This window comes from Arvicanthis niloticus, chromosome 16, assembly GCF_011762505.2.
Source record: "Arvicanthis niloticus isolate mArvNil1 chromosome 16, mArvNil1.pat.X, whole genome shotgun sequence".
Taxonomy (NCBI): Eukaryota; Metazoa; Chordata; class Mammalia; order Rodentia; family Muridae; genus Arvicanthis; species Arvicanthis niloticus.
In genome coordinates, this window is record NC_047673.1 from 61333794 (window position 1) to 61352208 (window position 18415).

The 18415-nt window shown below is 48.5% G+C and overlaps 1 protein-coding gene across 7 annotated transcripts in view; it reads left to right on the top strand.

Moving 5' to 3' along the window:
* The window catches only part of Nwd1 (NACHT and WD repeat domain containing 1), a 59602-nt gene that overhangs the window by 17374 nt on the left and 23813 nt on the right, over window positions 1-18415 (top strand). For all 7 annotated transcript variants that reach the window (XM_076914463.1, XM_076914461.1, XM_076914460.1 and 4 more), the window contains 7 exons: window positions 164-1433; window positions 4559-4762; window positions 6021-6180; window positions 7938-8055; window positions 8630-8788; window positions 11377-11574; window positions 16157-16279. In XM_076914463.1, the coding sequence (XP_076770578.1) occupies window positions 164-1433; window positions 4559-4762; window positions 6021-6180; window positions 7938-8055; window positions 8630-8788; window positions 11377-11574; window positions 16157-16279 (2232 nt within the window). The remainder of the gene's footprint in view (window positions 1-163; window positions 1434-4558; window positions 4763-6020; window positions 6181-7937; window positions 8056-8629; window positions 8789-11376; window positions 11575-16156; window positions 16280-18415) is intronic.

Genomic DNA, 18415 nt, shown 5'->3' on the forward strand with positions numbered 1-18415 from the left:
TGCTCACACATCCTAACCTCCCACATAGGCTTTTGCAAGTCGCCCCAAATGACTGTCCCATTTGTTAAACTTGACAGCCTGTGTTCCTCTGAACATGTTTCCCAGCATCTCCTCTCAGGCCTTGGTGACTTTGATGACTCCTTTTGCCCTCTCTGTTTTGTAGTCATTGAGTGGGAGATCGAGCGTGGCCTACTGAACTCAGCACGAGGAGACCAGGGAGCTACCGTCTTCCTGAGAGATGTACAGGACCTCAGTAAACACATCTTGGATGACTGCTCTCTGAAGATGGTGGATCGGCTGGCAGATGGCTGCCTGGACACCAATGCCCAGAGTCTTCTCAGTGGTCTTAAAGGGCGCATACTGGATGCTCAGCCTGGAGCCCTAAAGTCCCACCACGTGCCCTGGAGCCGCGATCTGGTCAACCCCAAGAACAAGGCTCACGCCCGTTACCTGAAGCAATTGAGTGAACAGTTCGTGGCCAGGACCAACCATCAGGTCCTGGAGCAGCTGCGAGAGCTGGAGTTGGGCAGACAGGAGCTGGGTTGGCTCTACCAAGAGATCCGCCACCACCTCTGGCAGAGCACAGAGTCTACCAAGGTCTTCTGTGGCCACCAGGAGCTCCTGGCCCAGCTTGGGCGGCGGCTCAGACAGGACGAGAGTCGGACGCATACTCCCTTGGTTCTTTTTGGACCACCAGGCATCGGGAAGACCACCCTCATGTGCAAGCTAGCCCAACAGGTACCAGGGCTGCTTGGCCACAAGACGGTGGCTGTCCTAAGGCTGCTGGGGACATCAAAGCTGAGCCTGGATGCCCGCAGTCTCCTCAGGAGCCTGTCCTTCCAGCTGTGCTTGGCATATGGGCTGCCATTGCCCCCAGCCCAGGTCCTGGAGGCCCACAGCAGGGTGGGCCACTTCTTCCACACTCTCCTCCACACTGTGTCCCAGAGGAACTTCGAGTCCCTGGTGTTACTCCTGGACTCCGTGGACGACCTAGATTCCAGACGCCATTCTCCAAGGGTCTTTTGGCTGCCCCTCAAGTGTCCTCCGAGAGTGCACCTCATCATCTCTATATGCTCAGGCCAGGAGGTGTTACACAACCTGCAACAGACCCTCAAGGACCCCAGTGCCTACTGGGAGGTGAAGGCCCTGTCTGGAAGTCAAGGCCAGGAGTTCATCCAGCTGCTGCTGGCTGCAGAGAAGAGGATGCTGAGCCCAGACCAGAGAGATGTCCTCTGGGCCAGCCTCCCAGAGTGTGGCCACCCAGGGAGGCTAAGGCTGGCCTTTGAGGAGGCCCGGAAGTGGGCCTCCTTCACTGTGCCAGTACCTTTGGCCACTACAGCAGAGGAAGCCACACACCAGCTCTGTATCCGCCTAGAGGAGACACATGGGCAGCTGTTGGTAGCTCATGTCTTGGGCTATATTGTATCTTCCAGGTAAGTTTGCCTTCCTCCTCCCTCCTTCTCTCCTCCCTCCTTCCCACCTTTCCTTTAATTCCTTCCTCCTCCTGTCCTCCCTCTCCCCATCCTCCCTCCCCCTCCCCCCCTTTTTTTGTTGGTTGGTTATGCGTATGCAATGTGCATGTTCTGAAGCCAGAGGACTTTGGGTGTCCAGCTCTGTCACTGTGCACATTACTCCTTTGAGACAGGTTCTCTTGCTGAACCTGGATCTAGGCTGACTCCAGGGAGCCCAGCACTCTAGTCTCCAGGCTTGGGCCGCACCCACATAGCCACACCCTGCCTTTTACTGGGCCGCTGAAGATTGCACTAAGGTCCTAAGTCTCCCAGAGCAGCTTCGCCTTCCATCAAGCTGTGTGCATGCCCGCTTCTTTCCTTTGTTGCAGGGCTCTGGACAGAGCCTGGGTTTGTGGAGCTGAGGCACATGCTGCATGACTGAGCCTGGGCCCCAGACCTGCGTGTAGATTTTTTTATTTTACCGCTTTGTTAAAAAGAGTTCATCATCTCCGAGAGTTTTCTGATGGGGTTTTAGGGTAGGGTTTTTAGATATAAAATTTTGTGCATCTTATTTCTTTTTATTGGCTTATTACTTTGGCTAAGACTTCGAATTCTGAGAGAAGACAAAGTGACACGCGTGTCCTATTTTTTATTTCAGTTGGCATGTGCACAATGTGTTGGTGTAGCTGATATTACCTCAGGGCTGTTGTGGTCCACTTCGACTGCCTTGACACATGGAGGAAAGTCTTAGGAGGTTTTGTCTGGCTCTGGTAGGCCTGTGGGCATACCAGTGTCTCTCTCTCTCTCTCTGTGTGTGTGTGTGTGTGTGTGTGCTCATGCATGTGTGCACGCTGTCTGTGCATGTGTGTGAGTGATGTGTGTGTAAAGCACATCTCTGTGTGTGTGCATGCATGTGTGCATGTGTATATATGTATCTGTGCATATGTATGTGTGACATGAGTGTGTCTGTCTGTCTGTCTGTGGGGGGAGAGTGTCTTGATTGTTACTTGAAATAGGAGGACCTGGTCAGAACATGGTAGCAGCATACACAGGCTGTGGGAGGGAGGAGCCAGTTGAGCATAAGAGGTGAGCAGGTGGCCCAGGCGGCACATGAGTCCTCTCTGCTGGTGACAGTGGCTGTGCTCTAACCAGCTGACTGCAGAAACTCCACCTGTGACTCTTCCTTGCCAGGTGGTCTGTGGCAACCTAGCAGCCTCTTTCTCCTAATAAATGGTCAGGGTGTTTTATTACAAGGCTGGTCGGCCTTCATCCTGGCCTTTGCTGCTGTATTGAGACGCTCCATCATGTGAAGTTTTTAGTCCCTGGTTCAATGTTGAGTTCTACTGCTTTATTATCCTTTCAGGGTTTTTGTTTGTTTTTTCAAGACAGGATTTCTCTGTATAGTCCAGGCTACTCTGAAATTCACTAAGTAGACCAAGCTGGCTTTCAACTAAGATCCTCCTGCCTCTGCCTCTTGATTGCTGAGATTAAAGGTGTTCCAAACCACACCCAGCTTAATTCAGTTTTTAAAGCGTTATCTTATTTTTATTTATGTGAATGCATGTGTCTAGAAGGTAGCTGTGCACATGAATGCAGGTGCCTGCAGAGGCCAGAAGAGGTGTTAGATCCCCTAGAGCTGGAGCCACAGACAGCTGTGAGATCTGGTTGTGAGTTGCTAGATGCGGGTGCTAGAAAACAAATTGCGACCCTTTTTTGCAAGAGTAACAAGCATTCTTAACTACTGAACCCTCTCTCCAGTCCTTAATTCAGAGAGGGGTGGAGTGTGGAGCTGGAGGGGTAAGGGGTAAGGGGTAAGGGGTAAGGGGTAAGGGGTAAGGGGTAAGGGGTAAGGGGTAAGGTACTGTGGTCATATATAGACACCTCTTGTGGTGACTGATCTCTGTTGTCAATCTGACACCCTAGGCAGATGAAACCTCAGAGGAGTGGCCGGTGGGGAAGTCTGTGGAGCACTGTTTAAATTACTAGTTGATAGGAGGGTCCAGCCCAATATGGGCAATGTCAGCCCTGGGCTTCGGCTCCAGCCTGCAGGTAGGAGCCTGCCTTGAGCTCCCACCGTGGCTCTCTTTAGTGATGAACCATGAAGCAAAAGGAACATTTTCCTCTCTGAGCTGATTTTCTTTCTTAGGCCTCATCATGTGTCCCTGGCTAGCCTAGAACTCACTATCTAGACCAGACTGACCTTGAACTCTCAGAGATCCTCCTGCCTCTAGTTCCAGGGGACAACTTGCAGGAGTCAGTTCTCTCCTTCCACCATGTGGGTCCCAGGTGGAACTGGGATGTTCGTGTTGGCAGCTGTTGCCTTCGCCCTCTGAGCCATATCACCAGCTCAGTATAATAAGTTCTAGAATCTATATGCATAACATGGAGATAATATGTACTATAGATGCTGTACAATGCACACAAGTGTCTGTACGTACTAAGTATATATGTCTGTCTATATCAGCTCAAGTCTTTTTATTTCTTTGGTTGTTGTTGTTTGTTTTTGAGACAGTGTCTCGCTACATAGCTAGGGCTGTCCTGGAACTTGCTATGTAGACAGGCTAGCCTTGAATTCATAGAGATCCATTTACTTCTGCCTCCCAATACCTGCTACCATGCCCTGCTGTAAAATATTTATTACAGTTGTCAGCGTCCTGGTCTGTGCACTCACTGTAGGTCAGCTCCTCCAGAGCTGTCTGACTTGGGTGCTGGGAATTGATATCAGCCCAAAAGGTCTTTACTCACCCATCTCTCCAGCCTTTAAAAAATTGTGTGTGTGTAGCCCAGGCTGTCCTAGAACTCACTATGTAGCCAAGGATGACCTTGAGCTCCTGATCCTCCTGGCTGCATCTCCCCAGTGCTGCGATAACAGAGGTTTGTCACCACACAACTGAGACCCCCCCGATCCTGGAGAGTGGGCTGTGCATGGTTCTGCAAGTGTGCATGAAGAAGACATGTCTGCAGAGATCTGCGCATCAGCCAGTCCTTGGTTCTTGAGGAGTGTATTAGTGCAAATGCTGACCTGGATGTTCCCTGACGGAAGCTGCCTACATGGTCCCTCACATCCTTCTCACAGGTCACAATGTGCTATGCCCCTTCACCCATAGGTATGGTCTCTCAGAAGCAGAGCTGAAGGATGTGTTGTCTTTGGATGATGAAGTCTTGCAGGCTGTGTACCGGGACTGGACGCCACCCAGCAAAGAGCTACTGCGCTTCCCCCCTCTGCTGTGGGTGCGGCTCCGCCGGGACCTGGAACACTGCCTGGTCAGGAGGCCGGTGGATGGTTGTATGCTACTGGCCATCGCACACAGGTAGGCCCTAAGAAGGGACACTGTCTTTGTGGAACCCTGAGAGCAAAGGCTGCCAACCAAATCCTTGACGTCCTTTTCTGGGGTAGTCAGGCAAGCTAGCACAAACCAGGTTCCAGTGTAAATTCTACATACCCAATTCGTCACTTTTGTGAGTTTATTTGAGTGTCGTGTGAGGTGCTATGGGACCCTAACCAGAGGCTCCTCTTCCCAGCCCCTCATTGGAAGATTCTAGGTAGGGGCTCCACCCCTAGCCATACCTCAGCCCTTTTTTTCTTTTTTTCTTTTTTCTTTTTTCTTTTTTCTTTTCTCCTTTTCTTTTCTTTTCTTTTTTTTTTTTTTTGAAACAGGGTTTCTCTGTGTAGCCCTGGCTGTCCTGGAACTCACTCTGTAGACCAGGCTGGCCTCAAACTCAGAAATCCGCCCGCCTCTGCCTCCCAAGTGCTGGAATTAAAGGCATGCGCCACCATCGCCTGGCAGCCCTTTTTTTCACTCGTGTGTGTGTGTGTGTGTGTGTGTGTGTGTGTGTGTGTGTGTGTGGTATACCCTCACCTGAGTTGTGTGCACATTTGGAGGACAGAGGTTGACCTCAGGTTTTTTCTCTATTACTCTTAACCATGTTTTGAGATATGGTCTTTTACTGAGCCCGAAGATTGCCAAATCAGCACATTGTCTGTGCAACAAGACTCCCAGACTCCTCTTGTTTCTGCTCCCTCCCAAGTGCTGGGGTTACAGGTTCTTCCCACCTCAGTGGGTTTTAATATGTGAGTTGGGGATTTGAACTCAGATCCTTATGCTTGCACAGAAAGCACTTTATCCACTAAGCCATCCTCAGGACCTCCTTTCAGTTTTTGATTTCCCATCATGTTTTGTTAAGTTGCCCAGACTGGTCTAGCCACATATGACTTCAGCTTGTTACCCTCCTGCCTCTTGGGTGGATGCAATGACAGTCTTGCACTACCAAGCCAGGGCAAAGGTTCCTTTTACATTTATTTATTATTTTCTGTATGTGTGTGGATGGGTATATGGTGTGTGTGTGTGGTGGTCAGAGGACAACTTTGAAAATTGGTTTTCTCCTTTCATGATGTAAGTGGCAAGGATTGAACTCAAGTCATGAGGTTTGGCAGCAATCATTTCTACCCACTGAACCTCTCATTGCCCCCAATACTAGCTTAAGTAAGAAACAGGAGGACAGGGGTGAACAGATAGCCTCTGAACTTGCACTGTCCCTGGGCCATCAGCCTGAACTCTTTCTCCACAGACAGCTGTCCCAGGTAATCCAAGTTCGATATCTGTCTGGGCCTGAGAGAGCCAAGAGGCATGTCGTGCTAGCTGAATTCTTCTCTGGAGCCTGGAGCCAGGGGATCAAGAAACTTATCACCCTGCCGCTTGTGGGGAAGCCCCTGAACCTGGACCGCAAGGTGAGGCCCCTGGGCACTCCATTCCCAGCGCCACACTTGGCCATAAGTGTTCTTTTTCCTCTTCTCCACTCAACACCCTCTGCATCCCCTTTGGTTCCCTCTCACAGCAGAGAGGCAACCCCTCAGCCCTGAAATGCAGCTCTGGGTCAGGTCTCAGTAGACACATGGCTGCTGTGTTGCACTAAGTATTTATGCATGTAGTACAATACGCATGCCACTGATGAGGATAAGATGAAAATGTCAATCAATACTGGGCTGGTTGGAACTCTCCACCGCCTACCATGTCAGCTGCTCAGCTAGGGAGGAGCAGCTTCCCTGCTGCTGCTGGCGGTGTCTGGGCTGAACCTCAGAGAGGGCTGATTCTGCTTTAGATAAAGATCCACACCTTGGCTGAATATCTGAGTCCACATTAAAAAGCTGGGAGCTAGAGAGAGCACTGGCTGCTCTAGCAGAGGGCACCAGTTTGGTTCCCAGCACTCAAATGGCTGCTCCAAAGGATCCAACACCCTATTCTGGCATCCGTGGGCTCTGTACCTATGTGGCACACAGGTATACATGTAGGCAAAACCCGTATACATAAAATAAACCAAAAAAAAAAAAAAAAGGCAGACAGGATCAAGTATGGTGGCATTCACACCTTTAATCCCAGCACTTGGGAGGCAGAGGCAGGTGAATCTCTATGAGTTCAACTCCAGCCTGATCTATAAGATGAGTTCTAGGGCTGCATAGTGAGACTATGCTTCATAAAACAAAACTAACCTAGACAAAAAGCCCATAATGTGGAATTCGGTGGCTCTCTGGGACTTGATGGCCAGTCTGTCCAGTGAAGTTGGTGTGATTCAGTGTGAACCTGTCTCAAAAAGTCATGTGAAGACCAGCTGAGGAAGAATGGTCTGTGCACTGTGCATGCACATGTGTGTACCACATGCACACACATGGGTACATATGATTACTGGAGCGCACACAGAAGTGATCAAAGAACAACACTCCCACACGCAGGAGACCCACTCTGGCCAGTCTTGCATATAATTCTTCCTGGTTTTTTCTCTCATGGGCCTTCATGTTATGGACACCAAGGATGATGTTCCCATGTCCCCAGCTCGAAGCTCAGCTCAGTCACCTCTGCCTTTGAGCAGCCTCCGGGATTTCCTCTGCTCTCCTAGCCCGGGACCTCCTACTTCACTTCACTCTGTCTTCACAAGGAACAGTCCTAAAGTGCAGTCTGGCCATGCATCTCCTCTGATACCCCTGATAGCTCCCCAGCGCCTCCATCTCCAGTCTGAGCTGGTTAGCCTGCCTGCCCGGGCTCATCTGCTGCCCAGTCTGAGTCTCCTCTGCCTTATAAGGGTCTGCCTAAGTTCTTTGTGTTCTTGGCCTCCAGGTCTCTGTCTGTCACTGGGCTTTGTTGTTATTGCTGTGTGTGTTTGGTTTTGTTTTGGAGATGGGAGTCTCACCTTTCTGTTTCAATTGGCCTAGAACTTACACTCAAGCAATCCTCCTGTCTCTGCCTCCTGAGGATCGGGGACTGCACAGTGCCCAGCAATGCCACTGCTCCGAGGTATTTTAGCAGACAGGCCCAGCTCCAATGTCCCATTTTCAGTAGAACTTTTCCATCTCCTTACATGCCTCATCCTTGAATTGCTCAAGCCCCAGGTCCCTTCTTCTGTCCCGGCCTGGCTGTGTGCCACCTTAGCCAGTGGTTGTGGCATGAAGAAAGCACTTGAATTCAAGCTGATACCACTTCCCACCTCCACCAGGTGGCCCCACAGCCACTGTGGTTCTCAGGCACAGTGGCCAACCGGAGGAAGCTGACTGAACTGCCCTTTCATCTGCTGCATGCAGGCCGCTTGGAGGAGTTGAAGCAGGAGGTGCTGGGTAAGGGGCCATGACAGAGGCCATGAGGGCCTTAGAGGTCTCACCTACCTATCCATCCATCCATCCATCCACTCATCCATCCACCCAGCCAGCCATCTATCCATACGTTCATTTATCTATCCATTCATCTATCTTACACAACTTTACTAGTTTAACTCTGTAGTTTTCCCTTCAGTACCAACCTCCATCCACCAATCCTTCCACCCATCTGTCTCTCATCCATCTGTCCATTTAGGCAGCTTTCTGTTTATTCATCTATTGGTCAACCTGTCCATCCCTCAGTCTATCTACATATTTGTTCCATCCACCTATTTGTCCACCCACTGTCCATACCTGTAATTTTCCAACAACAGACATTCTTATTCAGGAGACACTTGGCAAATCCTGGATACATTTCTGAGAGTCATACTGCAGGCAGAGGTTGCTGGCAGCATCTGGGGTGGCGTTCCAGTCATGGGTCCATGTTACATCAACCACTGCTCAGTGCCCACTACAGACCCATCAGCGTCAGTGCCAGGAAGACAGGATGGTTGTTCTTCAGCTCTCAGAATGATCCACTCCTTGTCCTCCACAGGGAACATGAGTTGGATCTCCTGTCAGGGCATCTCTGGGGGCATTGAGGACCTGCTTGATGATTTTGACATGTGTTCCCCTCACATGGACTCTCCTGAGGTCGAATTGGTCAGAGAAGCCATCGAGCTGTGCCGCCCTGCCGTGGAGCTCCGGGGCCTGGGTGAGTGTTCCGGCCTGATAGGTTATGTTGTGCACTGGTCTCCAGAAATTCATTCTTCCCAGGGAACTGAAAGTTGATTTTCACCAACCTACACATCCATCTGTCAATCATTCATTCATCTGCCTGTCTACCCATTCATCCATCTATCCATCTATCCATCTATCTATCTATCTATCTATCTATCTATCTATCCAGTATCCAGTAATCCCCCAGCCCTCCATTCACAAATCTATCCACCCATTCACACATCTATATGTGTTTGTCTCCATCTACCCACTCTGTCACTTTCTTGTCTAACCCCATGATGCCTCCTTTAAAACTAAGTTGTAGAATTTGGAATGCAGCCAGGAAGAACTTTGGAACAAAACCTGAAAAACCAATGCCTTCCCTCCCTCTGGCCCTGCATTTTTCTTTAGACAGGTCCAGACAGGAAGTATTTCAGGGGGAATGAAGGGAATTGTGTCTAGACTTAATAACAGAGACAAAATAAATTCTGTGGATTTTGTTTTTGTTTGTTTGTTTGTTTGTTTTTCAAGACAGGGTTTCTCTGTGTAGCTCTGGCTGTCCTGGAACTCACTCTGTAGACCAGGCTGGCCTTGAACTCAGAAATCCACCTGCCTCTGCCTCCCAAGTGCTGGGATTAAAGGCGTGCGCCACCACCACCCAGCCACTTGTTGGTTTTTTTTAATCTACTTAAGTGCATTTATATTTTTATTTTGTGGGAGTATGTGTGTGCCACAGTACACATGTGGAGATCAGGGGACAAGGTTTCATTTTTCTCCTATCATGTTGCCCTGGTTGATGGCAGTCACCTTTGTCTGTGGAGCCATCTTGTCTGCCTCAAGGTTTTATCTGAAAGTAAATTTGAGGTGGGGAGTAGAGATTGAGCTTGGTGCTGGTGTCCCAGGCTAGAGCTTCCGCATTGGCGGTTCCTAGAGAACCAGCTTAGTGTCTCACCTGACTCAACAGGTGACAAGCTGCGTGGAGGAAGATCAGGTGTTCAAGGTCTGTCTCCGCTACATAAGACACACTGACAAAAGAAAGAGGAAGGAGGAAGGGGTGGAGGGACGGAGGGAGGGAGGGAAGGAGGGAGGGAGGGAGGGAGGAAAAGAAAACATAAATGTAGGAAAGGTAGGAAACCGTAGGTCCTTCATTTACAGCAGCAGATGGAGTGCAGTAACAGATATCACCACCAGAGGGTATCGCAGGCACCACATGTTCCCAGAGCATTTCTCCTTGAGCATGGCCACCATGCAAGCGACAGTGTAGCTTTCAGGGAGCTGGTTCTGATGCTCTGTATGTATGTATGTATGTATGTATGTATGTATGTATATATATATATATATATATATATATATATATATATATATATATATATAATATATATATAATATATATATATATATATATATATATATATATATATATATATATATTTAGGTGCCCATACCAGACAGAGGAGTTGGATCGTTGGATCCCTGGAATTTGAGTTACAGGTGATTGTGAATCACCCGATGTAGGTGTATACTCTTAATCACTGAGAATTTTCTCCAGTCCCCTCCATATGAAAGATGTTTGTGTGTGCGTGTGCATGGTCAGCCACTCGTGTGTGAAAGTTGGAGGACAGTGTGAGGGAATTGGCTCTCTCCTTATTTCTTGTGGGTCCTGGGTATTGAACTCAGGCCATCAGGCTTGACAGCAAGCATGTTTATCCACTGAATGGGATCTCTACCCTCTGTTCTTTTTCAGTCAGGGTCATGCTATTGACCTGGCTTTGAACTCTTAATCCTGCTGTCTGAAGCTCCTGAGAGACAAGACACCAAGCATGAACAGAAGTGCCCACTGTGGGCATCTTGCTGTGCTGTACATTGGGAAGACACTGGTGGCTCAGCAGAGATGCTTGTCCCTGACTAATGAGAAGGGAGGGGCTGAGGGCTGCCAGATGGGCTTCAAGGATGAGGTCAAACAGCAGCTTGGGGCAGTAGCACTTGACTGGAGTTGGGAAGTTTGAAAGAGGTGGCATTTGAAAGTTGGGCACAGTTTACCTATCTGCTGAGCCTCCCCCTCTCCTGTCTTCCTTTCTTCTTCCATCTGTCTGTCTACCCACCTCTCCAGTCTTTTCCCCACATTTTGCCCATCTGTCCACTCAGCTCCCTTCCAACCTTACATTCATCCATCTCTCCATCTTCCGCCTACTTTCCGTCCATCCTTGAATACTATCCTCCATGCACCTTGATCTCAACTACTTGGGGAGCTGAAGTGAGAGGTTCTCTTGATCCCAAGAGTCAAGGCCAATCGGGGAATAACAAAATGAATAACTAATTAGTTAATGAACTCATTGATCCAAAAGTGCCCCTTGGAGAAGAATAGCTGCCTCGAGGAAGAGCTTCAGGCCGAGGGATGTCATCAGCAGAGCCTAGAGGCTGGCAGCTATTCTGTGCCCAGGAGGCAGGGGGATGGATGGACACAGGAGGAATGGCAGGCCTGGGGCTGAGGGGTCCCAGCTTCTCTTCTGCAGCCTTGTAAGAGTTGGGGCTCATTGGTGTGGCGAGGTTCAGCCAGGCGAGTGACGCCTCATTTTGTTGCAGAGAAGAGTGTCCTCTACACTGAGCTCCTGGCCAGACTCCTTTTCTTTGCTACATCACATCCAGCAATAATCGGACAGCTGTGCCAACAAGCCCAGAGCTGGTTCCGTACCTGCCCCTACCCGATGCTAGTGCCCCTGGCAGGATTCCTGCAGCCGCCTGGTGGACCTCTTCAAGCCACTCTCACTGGTTGTCACAAAGGTGAGTGTCCCCAACAACACAAAACCCACACCAGCTAGCTCACTGTGTACTCAGTGGCCCAGATGCTGGATATCTGGGGCTGCTCTCTGGGGCTCCCCTCTGCTAGGCAGGAGGAACCAAAGTGCCACTGGGACCTTCACTTGCCGCCTCATGCTGACTAGGTTTTCTGTGTCCCCTGGGTCTGTAGATAGCTGCTGTAAATACCGCTAATGACCCTGGAGCTGCAGACTCCTGCCTCTGAGGTTGTGTCCCAGAGAGTTGTTGGTTACAGAGCTCCACAGGACTTAAGTTCTGACGTAGTTGTGTCACCATATGTTCCCTCAGTGCAACTTGCCCGCTACCTAACCACACCCATACACATCCATCTACCTTCCCCATCATCTGCCTTTCCACACACAATCCGTTCATCCACCCAACTTTATCCGTCTGTCGATCCACTCACCATCCATCTGTATTTCTGTAAGTCTAGTTATCCACTTATCCACCCATGCCCCAGCAGAGGTTTTTTGCTCACTTATCCATCTATTGATATATTTGTTCATCAAACCATTGATCCACGCATCCATTCATCCACCCACCCACCTATCATTCCTTCTTTCCATCCAATCTTTCACTCGTTATCCACCCCGCTGCCTGATAGCTATTGCTTTTTAAGACATTTTCTTTTTAAAATTTTCTTTCCATCTCTGTCTGTCTCTGTGTCTGTCTCTGTCTGTCTGTCTGTCTGTCTGTCTGTCTGTCTCTCTCTCTCTCTCTCTCTCTCTCTGTGTGTGTGTGTGTGTGTGTGTGTGTGTGTGTGTGTGTGTGTAGGGGTTCCTACAGAGGCCAGAAGAGTCTGTCAGACCCCCCTGGAGCTGAAGTCACAGACAGCTGTGAGCCGCCTGATGTGGGTGTGGAGAACTGAACCCAGGTCCTCTGGAAGAGCAAGTGCTCGTAGCCTCTAGGCCATCTCTGCAGCTGCCCTGTTCCTGTTCTTACATTACAACTGACCTCATTCCACAGGCCAGACCCGCCCTGCCCCTTCCTCTCATAACTCACAGCTGCTTAGCAACTGACCCTGGAACTGCTGCGGACTGAGCAGCCAGTTTTGTCTCCCCACTTCCCCACTGGCCTGCCCTCTTCCTTCCCCCTCCTTTCCTTTGTCCATACACATTATCCCTCAGCCATCATGAGACCCACACACATCACAGGGCTCCAGGCTCCAGCTCCAGCTATCTCAGGCCCCAGGCAGTTTCTGTCCACAATAGAAATTTTGACTGCTCAGAAGCCAGAGAGGAAATGACTCAGCAGCAGCTCGTTGCTAAGGAGGGGGACTAGGAGAAAGAGAAACTCCGCCTTCCCTATGGCATCACAGAGTTAGGACTCTGTGAGTCTAGTTGCCCTGTCTATTTTCACTGCCAGTCTTATTTGGCCAGTGATGACTGCTGTAGCCTGTACTGTCATGGTGACATTCGAACCAGGGAGAAGGGGAGACAGGATGTCTTTTAGGGGCATCACCTAGAAGAACTTGTCTCTACTCTTATTGAATAGTAATAGGATATCTCCAACTGTAAGGCTGTGAGATTCTGTCTCTGTCTCTATCTCTGTCTCTCTTTCTCTCTGTTCTGGAAACTGTGTGGGTAACTATATGTGCAGATAAAAACACATGAGCTTTGGGGCTTTCTCACTAAATGAAGAACATAAAATGGCTATGAATACAGCCACAGATGAATCTATGATGCAGTGATGGATTAGTGATGTCTGCCACAGTATAGTCAGGGGATGTTACTACTGAGAGGCTTTCCATCATGTCTGGGACAGGGATGCATCTGTGCTTTGTGGGCTTCCTCTTGTCATGTCAGGGACTAAGGCTCTGCCTACCCTGGGCTTCTGTTTCCTTACTTGTTTGAGTGGGAATAAAATGTGAGTTAATGTTTCCAAGATCACTCAGTAACTTTGAGTACGCGAGAAGAAAAAGGAAAAACAAAGAAGTAAAGAAAGTAAGGGTCTGTATAGCTGGTCCAACTGTGACTTAACAGTCCTCACCAATCAACCCTTCACATCCGGGGAAACTGAGGCATGAAGAAGGAAAGGACTCAATGGCATTCAGAAAAGTCTGGTTTCTGCATACTGAGTTTCTCTTTTCTTTTTAAAACTCATTCATTTTATTTTTATGTGAGTGAGTGTTTCGCCTGCATGTCTGCCTGGTGACTGCCTACTTGGTTTGGGCACAGGGGTCCTTTAGGTCCCCCTTAGGTTCTTTCTCAATTACTCTGTACCTTATTCATTGAGATGGAGTCCCCCAGTTGAACATCAAACTCACCAACACAGCCATTCTAGCTACATAACTTCCTCCAGGGACGCCAGCTCTGCTATATTTACAAGGGTTCTGGGGATCCAAACTCTGCTCCACATGCTTAGCTGCACTAAGCCGTCCCTCTAGGCTGGTGTTATCTAAGGCTAACTGAGTACCTCTCGACTCAGTGATATTTTAACCAAAATCCACCAAGGAGAGACTGTATGCCTAAACTATTAGCAATCTCCACTTTCCTCCCCTCCTCCTCCTCTTCTCTCTCTCTCTCTCTCTCTGTGTGTGTGTGTGCATGTGTGTGTGTGCATATGTCCATGTCTGTGCATGTCTATGTGTGCATGTGCATGCGTGTGTGTGTGTGTGTGTACATATATTACAGACCATGACACTGAGGATGACACTTTAAAGAAGGCTGTCTTCTTCTGCCTTTAAATGGTCCTGGGATGAAGCTCAGGTGGCCAGGCTTTCGGGGAGAACTCTTACCTGCTGGGACAGCTGACAGGCAGGCTGTCTTTCTAGAAAAGGTCTCATTTGGTGTCTCAGGCTAGCCTGGAAAGCACTCCATAGCCCAGGTTGGCTTTGAGCTCATGATAATTCTCCTGCTTCAGCCTCCTGAGTGTCTATGTATTTGCATGTGAGTGCAGTGCCACCAGAGGCCCAAAGAGAGTGTCAGATTCCCCAGAGCTAGGATTAGAGGGGGTTTTGAGCCTTTCATCAGGAAAGAGCAAGTGGACACCATCTCTCCAACTCCCGGAGGTGCTATAGGACAACCTCAGTGTCACCTTTCACCATGTTTGTTTTATAGATTTGGAGCCACCTCATGGGTGTTGGGAACTGAACCCTGGTCCTCTGCAAAGGCAGTAGGAATTCTTAATCACTGAGCTATCACTCCAGCTTGACTTCTGCTTTGGTTGAGGCAGTGTCTTTCTTGTTTGCTGCCCTGTACTGCAGTTTAGTGGCCATCAAGATTCCATCGAGTCTCCTGTCCTTCTCCCCCATCTTGTAGGAGGCTGGAGCTACATATGTTCATCCTACTGTGCCTGGATGTACATGGGTCTGGGATCCAAACTCCGGTCATTAGGCATGTTCAGTGAGTGCTTTGCTCACTGTGCTACCTTCCAACCCCCTCTCCCATTACAGGCTGGGCTGATGAGAGGCTTGTCACCAAACCTGATGACCTGGGTCTGATCTAGGAACCAAGGAGATGACTTACTCCTGTAAATTTTCCTCTGATCTACACACACACACACACACACACACTCACAAACACACATACATACATAGAGAGGCATACACAGAGACACACCCATACATAGAGTGACACACACAGAGACACACAGACACACACACTCACACACACATAGACACATACATAGACATAGATGAACATACATAGAGACACACACAGAGACTCATAGACACATACACAGACACACAAGAGACATACACATATACACACAGAGAGACATGCAGACACACACAGAGACTCACAGACACACACACACATACACATATATATACAGAGACACATACAGACATACACAGAGAGACAGACACACAGAAGACACATATACACAAACACACATACATACACAGACACACACACATACACATACACAGAGACACACACAGACATACACAGAGAGACAGACACAGAAACACACACAGGCACACACAGAAGACACATACACACAGACACACACACACATAGACACACAGACACATACACACAGACATACACACACACACACAGACACACAGGGACACACACACAGGCACACACACACAGACATACTCAGAGACATACACAGAAAGATGGACACAGACACACACAGAGACACACACACAAAGACACATACACACAGACACACCGAGACACACACACTTTATTTATTTATTTATTTTTTTGGTTTTTTTTCGAGACAGGGTTTCTCTGTGTAGTCCTGGCTATCCTGGAACTCACTCTGTAGACCAGGCTGGCCTCGAACTCAGAAATCTGCCTGCCTCTGCCTCCCAAGTGCTGGGATTAAAGGCGTGCGCCACCACTGCCCGGCGACACACACACTTTAAAGTAAGAAGTCTTTAATTACATAAGAAATAATCCATGCTGTATGCAGTATCCGGGACTTACTTCTAAAGTCTCTGTCCTTTCTGGTTGTGTGACTTCAGGATGGCCACTGGGTCTGTTTGTGCCTTGGTTTTCCTGTTTATAAATAGAGAATCTCACAGACTCTGGCTGAGGCCACCGCTGTGAACGTCTAAGTCCTCACTGTCACCTCTGTGTGTCTGCAGGCATCACCGCCGTAGCATGGAGCCTGGAGGAGAAACTCCTGGTGGTGGGCACCCAGGATGGCGCTGTGGTTGTGTGGGACGTGGAGGAACAACAGGTGGTCCATGTTCTAATGGGACACACAGGTGACGAGTGAGACATGGGGTGGCTGCATACTGTCCTCAGGGCTCCTTCTTCCTCACACATCGACATCCCTGCACTGAAACTCTCGGGCTTGCTCTGCATCAGTCAGAACTGCATAACAATTCATCTTAATCACAGTGGCTGAAAACAAGATTTTTATTTTTAAAAAAATTGGGAGTCAGGGGCTAGGGAGATTGGCTTAGGGGCTAAGTGTGCAGTTTCAGTTCCAGCACCAGTGTTGGGTGGCTCACACTGCCTGTAACCCCAGCTCCAGGACATCCAATGTCTTCTTCTGGCCTCAACAGGTACCTGCAGACACACAAAGACAGACAGACACATACATACACACACATACACACACATAAACACACATACACACATAAACACACATACACACACATAAACACACACATATACACATATACACACATATACACATACACACATATACACACACATACACACATACATACACCTACACATATATACACATACATACACATACATATACACACATATACACACATACATACATACATACACACACACACATACACACACATACATAAAAGTCTTAACTATTTCAGGGAGGGGTCAGTGCTATGAGGTGCCTCTGCAGGAGAGACACTGACTCCTGTGAATTATCCTCTGACCTATACACACACACACACACACACACACACACACACTAAAATAATAAACTTTAATTTAAAAAGTCTAGGCTCACAACATAAAGTATTAAAAAACTATAACAAACTAAAATCAAACTAGTAAGTATGTAAGGTTGTGTTTCAATGTGACATCTCATGCATTACATATATCACATGTGATATCTATAATGTCTAAATCACGTTCACTCCACTACCCACTCATGCCTTCCTTTCTCTCCTGTCTGGTCTCCTTCTCTTTCTAGGCAGTCCCTTTCTTGCTTTTCTTTGTAGGGCGTGGGGTGTGGGGTATGGGGCATGGGGCATGAGATGTGGGTCATGGGATATGGGGTGTGGGGCATTGGGTGTGGGTTGTAGGTCATGGGTCGTGGACATGAACCAATGCACATCAGTAGGGTAACTTACAGAGGCTCAGGGTGAGGTGTAAAACATATGCCTTCCCATCAACCATTAACTACCTGTAAGTCCTCAGAGAGACATACGGCTCTTCCCTGACAAATGGTGGTCATCCCAGTCCCGTGCAGACCTTACGCAGTATCACAGCTGCTTGGTCATGAGAGGGATAGTCTTGTCATGCCTGAAAGCATTCACACACTGTCAGTGTTCCCACAATGCTTCAGTCCTCCTTTCTGTTCTTGGATTCTTTCTATCCCATGATGTTCTCTGAGCCTTGCGGGCTGTGATATAGATGATGCATTTTGGAGGTCATCACTCAGCAGTCACTTTATGCTTACAAGCCACTTCTTCTGAGGGTTATACCTCAAGCAGGGCTCTCAGAGTGGTTCTTCCTTTCCCAGCCAGGCTGGCACATGCCCTGATACTCCACTGTAGTCATATGGGCAGTGGCTACCTCATGGTATTCTTAACTAAGACTATTGATCTCTTGGTGGGAGGAGCTGCAAAGGTCATCTTGTCAAGGGGTCAAGGACAGTGACAATGTAAATAATATCATCAAAGGCACAGATCAGGGAGGGGAAAATTGCAGTCAATTTTGCAATGTGTCTTAGTCCATTTTTTGTTGTTGTTGTTGCTGTAACAGAATGCTATAGATTGGGTAACTTATAAACAGCAGAAGTTTATCTGAGTGACGAGCCTAGAGTCTGGGAATCCAAAGATGCAGTCAGCGCGTCTCCCACATCATCACGTACTGAAGAGCATCTGCTCCAGTTTTGTTGCTGTGACAAAATACTCTAGTGAGGGCTGGAGCAATGGCTCAGTGGCTAGGAGCACTTGTTGCTCTTATGGAGGACCTTGCTTTAGCTCCTTGGAGCCACATAGTGGCTCACAGCCATCCACAATTCCACTTCTAGATGATCTAATGCCCTATTCTGACCTCTAGAGGTCCCAAGCACACACATGATGCCCATATACTCATAAAATAAAATAAATACATCCAAAAATTGTTTTAAAAATACTCAACTGACAGGCAGTGGTGGTGCGTGCCTTTAATCCCAGCACTTGGGAGGCAGA